General features: G+C 39.6%; 1 protein-coding gene across 1 annotated transcript; it reads left to right on the top strand.

Annotated features, from left to right (window-relative positions):
* The first annotated feature begins 5,178 nt into the window (after positions 1-5,178).
* On the top strand, positions 5,179-6,024 carry LOC123574524 (ferritin heavy chain). Its single transcript, XM_045396405.2, has one exon. It carries the CDS (start codon positions 5,369-5,371, stop codon positions 5,918-5,920), a length of 552 nt encoding a protein of 183 aa, XP_045252340.1. The 5' UTR covers positions 5,179-5,368; the 3' UTR covers positions 5,921-6,024.
* The last annotated feature ends 1,180 nt before the right edge of the window (positions 6,025-7,204 follow it).

The following is a 7,204-nucleotide window of genomic DNA, read 5'->3' as shown; positions in this document are numbered from 1 at the left end:
TCCTAGCAGGCAAGGATGGAGTCAACTGCCCCTGAAGCATATGAATCCAGGGGAGACACAGATGGATGACTTAAAATCTGGCTTTTGCAGTGAAGGATGGGATGATGCTAGTACAGTGACACAACACAACAGTGTTGACTATGAGAGTAAAGGGCAGGGCAGCCTTTTTCTTTTCTGGCTCCCCCATCTCAGCACTCAGGGTATGAATTATTTCCTAGTGACCTGTTTCGTTTTACAAATGTGAACATCAGTGCTCTGAAGTGTTCCACTCCATCACTACAGTTTGTTTCAAACTAACAAGTTTCAGGCCGCAAGGAGCTGACAATCAGGTTTTGGAGACAAGTATGAATCTAATAATTGTCTTCTTAAAGGTAGAGAAGAAATTTCAGTAATCATTTTACACATAAATTGAGGACAAGAGATGGATGGTCTTTGCTCAATGTCACTTAGCTAACTGGTATAATAAATGCAAGAGAAGAAACATTACAAGACAAACTGTGACTTAACTGCCAGAGGATGACAAAACCTCCATTTGTGGGCCAGAAAGGACTTTAAACAGATTTGAGCTGACTTATGAACCAACAGACAATGTGAGGAACATTCACTGAACAACTGATTTGTTAAAAGTGGTCTCAAGAATATTAATTGAGGTAGATGGTTGGCAGATAGTTAACAACATTTAAAATTTCCAGCCAAGAAATGTATATTTGAATCTGTGGAAGATGGGAGATATCTAAAGTTTAGAGAATGTTTCTTAAGAATGCCCTGCTATCTCAAAAAAAAAAAAAAAAAAAATTAGCCAGGTGTGGTGGCGCATGCCTGTAGTCCCAGCTACACAGGAGGCGGAGGCAGGAGAATCACCTGAACCCAAGAAGCAGAGGTTGCAGTGAGGTGAGATTGCACCACTGCACTCCAGCCTGGACTACAGAGTAAGACTGTCTCAATAAATAAATAAATAAATAAATAAAAGCCCAGGTAGCAATATGCCGAATCACCCTAAGGACCTGAACTGATATACTCTAATCCACTAGGTAACCTTATTTCTGACATGCTTTATTAAAAACACTGAAAATAGGAAGGCTTCAAAAACATACATTGCTTAAGTTACTCTTAAAAATTAAGTATGTTTCCACTGAATTTAAAACGGTGACTCTCTTAATTATATTTACATTTAAAAGAAGTTTCAGATAAGTCAAACCTCTATTTGGTCAATTTACTTCCAGTGTTTTCATTTCTCATGTTTTCATGTTTTAGACACAACCAGTCTGAGTTATAATATCACTAGGAAAATAGGCTTAAAAGTAATGTCACACACACCCAAGTGGGTAGAAGACACAAGCTGATTTCATTACCAGGCAAAATACTGATATTATCAGCATTTGTAATTAACGAATCCAAACAAACAATTACTTTAAAAGACAGGGATAGGAATGATGTCAGCAACAGGGCACAATAGAAGCCTCCTGACTGTCCTTCCTCCCACAGACACACTGAGTAAAAACACCTACACATAGATCAGCTCTCTCAAGAGAAAGCCAGAATCCAGCTGAAAAACACCTACACACCATATGACTGAGAAAATATCCACATCAAAACAGGTAGGAAAAGTGGAGATACACCAGCACACTAACCCTACCTTGAGCATGGCACCTTAAAAATGGAAAGGAAACTCCAACTCCTAGCTTCTTCCTGATGGGTGAGGGACTTATACCACATGTGCTCAACATTTACAGTCCCTGCCTTAGAGTTTGACACTTAAAATTACTTTGCTTGGGAAGGAGGAGGGCACAGCATCGGATTTCCCTCAAGCACAAAGAATAAAGGGGGCTTTTGAACCAACCATACACTCCCAGTCGCTGCAGTCCCCAGGATCAGCTCAGCTCCCAACTTGTTCCTGAAAGGGTTTGAACACACACTTTTCCAGCAGCTCCCTGAGATTCTGGCTTCTGACAAACCTGTACCTGGTAACCTACATAGCAAAATAAAGAATAAACCTTACTTTGGGAGGCTGAGGCAGGAGGCTGAAACCAGGAGTTCAAGACCAGCCTGGGCAACATAGCAAGATGCAGTTTCTACTTAAAATTCAAAAATTAGCTGGGCGTGGTGGTGTGTGCCTGTAATCTTAGCTACTTGGGAGGCTGAGGCAGAAGGATCACTCGAGCCCAGGAGTTTGAGGTTGTGGTAAGTTATGATGCTGCCACTGCATTAAAGCCTGGGTGACAGAGCAGGACCCTGTCTCTTAAAAAAAAAAAAAAAATATATATATATATATTATATATATATAATATATATAATATATATAATATATATAATATATATAATATATATAATATATAATATATATATAATATATTATATATATATATGGCTAGGTGTGGTGGCTCACACTTATAATCTCAGTACTTTGGGAGGCCAAGGCAGTAGGATTGCTTGAGCCAAGGAGTTCAAGACCAGCCTAGGCAACATAGTTCAGACCTCATCTCTAAAAAAAAAAAAAACCCAAAATTTAGCTGGGCATGGTGGCGTGCACCTGTAGTCCCAGCTACTCGGGAGGCTGAGGTGGAGGATCACCTGAGCCCGAGGATGTTGAGGCTGAAGTGAGCCATGATCATGTCACTACACTCCAGCCTGGGCAATAGTAAGGCCCTATCTCAAAAAATATATACATACATAAATAAATACACCTCTTCAAGTCTAAATAGGAAGCATGGCACTCCCTGTGTCACCTTCCTTAACTTGCTATAGCTCTCCAGGGAAAGAGGTGGGAGACCTCTACCAGCAAGAATGGGAGCAATAGCATCCCCTGCACCTTCTTGACCAGCAAGGGGTACCTCTCTATGTCTAAAAGGGAAAGCAGACACTCCCTGCCTTCATCCTTGGCTTACTTCAATGACAACTCCAGAAGAGTCTCCCCCCGCTAGGAGGTTGTGAAACTTCTGTTTGCTCTAACAGGAGAGTGAGCACTCCCCACATCATCTTCTCTGGCTTGTTCCATCAACAAATCCAACCTGCAAACTCTGTGGAAAGTTTCCACATGCATCTAGCACCCCAACTTGTAAAGTCTTCACTCAAGCCTTTACTGGCACCTACATTACCTAGTTCTGGAAACTGACAGAGCTCTGTACTCCTGAGTCTTCTGGACCATAGAGAACAAACAGATGACTTCTAAACTTGTACACGTTCAGCAGGTAGCTCCCCAGGTTCAAAGTGTGCAGCCTGAACAAGACTTTAAGGATCTGCTACTGACCTGTCCTTGATGTAAGATGGAAAGAGTCAGAGAGAAACTGTGGCTCTCAGCTTCTCTGCAAGGAAATAAGTGAATCATATCTCACACTCCAACCTCTGCAGTTGCATTCCAAAGGACTGCCTTCTATCCTGCCTCTTACAAGGCAATAGTATGACTTGATGCTCTCTAATTTGTTGTGGCCCACTAAGAATAAAGATTCTTTGGACAAGCACAAAGAGTTTAGAGGCACTTAGAATCTCTGGTGGGGCTGAATGAGGAAGAACAGCTACATGTGACCAGTCTACCAAGACTTGGAGGGGGATTCTTTTATCTAATGAGCAGAAACTAACACAAAAAGTCAAGGACAATGAAGAAAAAGGGAAATGTACTCCAAGTAAAAAACAAACAAACAAACAAAAACAAAACAAACAAAAAAAACCAAGATAAATCTCTAGAAGCCAACCCTAATGAAATGGAGATATGTCATTTGCGTGACAGAAAATTCAAAAGGACAGTCATAAAGATGCTCACTGAGGTAAGGAGAGCCATTTATAAAGACAGAAATTCAATAAAAAGATAGAAAATATTAACAAGTACCAAATAGAAATCATCAAGCTGAAAAATACAATAACTAAACTAAAAAACTCAACAGAATGGTTCAACAACAAATTAGATCAAGCAGAAGGATTAGCAAATTTGAAGACAGGTCATTGAAATCATTCCATCTGAAGAGAGGAAAAAAAAAGGATAAGAAAGCATGAAGACAGCCTAAGGGACATACAGGGCATCATCAAGCAGAATTTATGCATTATCAGTGTACCAGGAAAAGAAAGAGAAAAAGGGACAAAATATTCAAACAAATAATGCCAGAAAATTTCCGAAGTCTGGAGAAGGAAATAGAAAGCCAGGTCCAGGAAGTTCAACGATGTAGCAGGATGAATCCAGAGACCAACATCAAAACATATTATAATCAAACTGTCAGAAGTTAAAGACAAAGAGAAGATACTGAAAGCTGCAAGGAAAAAGTGACTTGCTGCATTCAAAGGGGCTGCCCCATAAGACTACCACTGGGTTTTTCAACAGAAACCCTGCCAACCAGAAGGAAATAGGATGATATATTTAAAAAGCTGAAAGGAAAAAACCTTACCAACCAAGATACTATCTCTACCCAGCAATCCTGTCTTTCAAAAACTTTACCTGAAAAACAAAAGCTAATGATTTATCACCGCTAGACCTGCCTTACAAGAAATGCCAAAAGGACTCTTCAAAAAATACCACTAAGTAGCAACATGAAAATACATCAAGACAGAAAACTCACTGGTAAAAGCATACAGTCAAATTTAGAACACTCATACTCTGATGGTGATATAAAAAACAATTATATATCTAGTACAAAGGCTAAAAGACAAAACTATTAAAAACAACTGTAGCTATAATAATTTGTTAAGGAACACAAACTATAAAATATACAAAACCGGCCAGCAAAAACACTAGTAGGGAGTAAAAATGTAATTTGTGCAAGTAATCAAAATTAAGGTGTTATCAGCTTAAAATAGTCTGTTATTAGTATAAGATGTTTTATGCAAGCCTTACGGTAACCACAAAGCAAAGATCCTTAGTAGATATACAAAAAATCAGAAGTAAATATTAAAGCATACCACTATAAAAAGTCAAGGAACCACAAAGGAAGACAGCAACAGAGGAAGAGAGGAACAACTGATCCACAATATTGACCAGAAAACAATTAACAAAATGGCAATATTAAGTTCTTACCTATCAAAAGTTACTTTAAATATAAACGGATTAAACACTCCAATCAAAAAACAGAGCAGATGAATGGATTAAAAAAAAAAAAAAAAAAAAAGACCCAACTTCATACTGCCTAAAAGAGACTCACTTCACTTCTAAGGACATATATAGACTGAAAGTGAAGGTGTGAAAAAAGATATTCCGGAGAGTCGTCGGGGTTTCCTGCTTCAACAGTGCTTGGACGGAACCCGGCGCTCGTCCCCCATCCCGGCTGGCCGCCCATAGCCAGCCTTCCGTCTCCTCTTCACCGCGTCCTCGGACTGCCCCAAGGGCCCCGCCGCCGCTCCAGCGCCGCGCAGCCACCGCCGCCGCCGCCTGTCCTTAGCCTCCGCCATGACGACCGCGTCCACCTCGCAGGTGCGCCAGAACTACCACCAGGACTCAGAGGCCGCCATCAACCGCCAGATCAATCTGGAGCTCTACGCTTCCTACGTTTACCTGTCCATGTCTTACTACTTTGACCGCGATGATGTGGCTTTGAAGAACTTTGCCAAATACTTTCTTCACCAATCTCATGAGGAAAGGGAACATGCCGAGAAACTGATGAAGCTGCAGAACCAACGAGGTGGCCGAATCTTCCTTCAGGATATTAAGAAACCAGACTATGACGACTGGGAGAGCGGGCTGAATGCAATGGAGTGTGCTTTACATTTGGAAAAAAATGTGAATCAGTCACTACTGGAACTGCACAAACTGGCCACTGACAAAAATGACCCCCATTTGTGTGACTTCATTGAGACACATTACCTGAATGAGCAGGTGAAAGCCATCAAAGAATTGGGTGACCACGTGACCAACTTGCGCAAGATGGGAGCACCCGAATCTGGCTTGGCAGAGTATCTCTTTGACAAGCACACCCTGGGAGACAGTGATAATGAAAGCTAAGCCTCAGGCTAATTTCCCTATAGCCATGGGGTGACTTCCCTGGTCACCAAGGCAGTGCATGCATGTTGGGGTTTCCTTTACCTTTTCTATAAGTTGTACCAAAACATCCACTTAAGTTCTTTGATTTGTACCATTCCTTCAAATAAAGACATTTGGTACCCGGGAAAAAAAAAAAAAAAAAAGATATTCCATGAAAATGGAAAGCAAAAAGTCAAAACAGTATGGTAATGGCATAAAAACAGTCACATCAACCAATGGAACAGGATAGATGGCACAGAAATAAACCCAAGTATTTATACTCAATTGATTTCCAAAGAGGATGCCAAGAACACACAATGGGAAAGAGTTTCTTCAACAAATGGTGTTTGGAATAACTTTTTACCAACATGCAGAGGAATAAAATGGAATTCTTATCTCACACCATAATCAACTCAAAATGGATGAAAGACTTAAACCTAAGACCTATAACTATAAAGTTACTGGAAGCTCTACAACATTCATCTGGGCAATGATTTTTTTAACAGAACTCCAGAAGCACAGGCAACAAAAGCAAAACCAGACAAATGGGGTTGCATCAAACTGAAGAGCTCCTGCACGGGAAAAGACATAATCCATATATTGGGAGAAAATTATTTGCAAACCATATAACTGGTAAAGAGCCAATATCTAAAACATATAAGGAACTCAACTCTATTTAGAAATAGTTTCATATTAATTTCTAATAATTTCTAAAGATTTAGTAATAAATCAATTCTATTTATTAAGAAAAATAACTTTTTTAAATGGACAAAAGATAAACAGATATTTCTCAAAACACACAAATGGCTAACAAATACAAGAAATGCTCAACATCTGTAATTATCAAGGAAACACATATTAAAATCCAGAGATCACCTGTTAACAATGGTTATGAGATCAAAAAGACAAATAAGTATTAGTGAGAATTTCGAGAAAAGGGAACCCTTGTACACTCTTGGTGGGAATGTAAATTAGTATAGCCATTTTGGAAAATAGTATGAAGTTTCCTCAAAAAACTAAAAAAACCAGAATTACCCTGTATCGCAGCAATCCCAATTCTGGATATGTATCCAAGGAATTGAAATCAGTAGGTTTCAGAGATATTTGCACTCCCATGTTCATTTCAGCATTATTCACAGTAGCCAAGATGGGCAAGTAACCTAAGTTTCTGTCAATGAATGAATGCGTAAAGAAAATGTAGTATACATGCTGGAATACCACACAGCCTTAAAAAAAGGAAAGAAATTCTGTCACTTGCAGTAACAT

This window comes from Macaca fascicularis, chromosome 7 (genome assembly GCF_037993035.2).
Source record: "Macaca fascicularis isolate 582-1 chromosome 7, T2T-MFA8v1.1".
NCBI classification, from domain to species: domain Eukaryota; kingdom Metazoa; phylum Chordata; class Mammalia; order Primates; family Cercopithecidae; genus Macaca; species Macaca fascicularis.
The sequence above is the reverse complement of the archived record's forward strand: the minus strand, read 5'-3'. Positions and strand labels throughout refer to the sequence as shown.

Bases quoted from the DNA above. Each gene is read 5' to 3' on its own strand.
- LOC123574524 (XM_045396405.2), top strand. From the start codon at position 5,369: ATGACGACCGCGTCCACCTCGCAGGTGCGCCAGAACTACCACCAGGAC.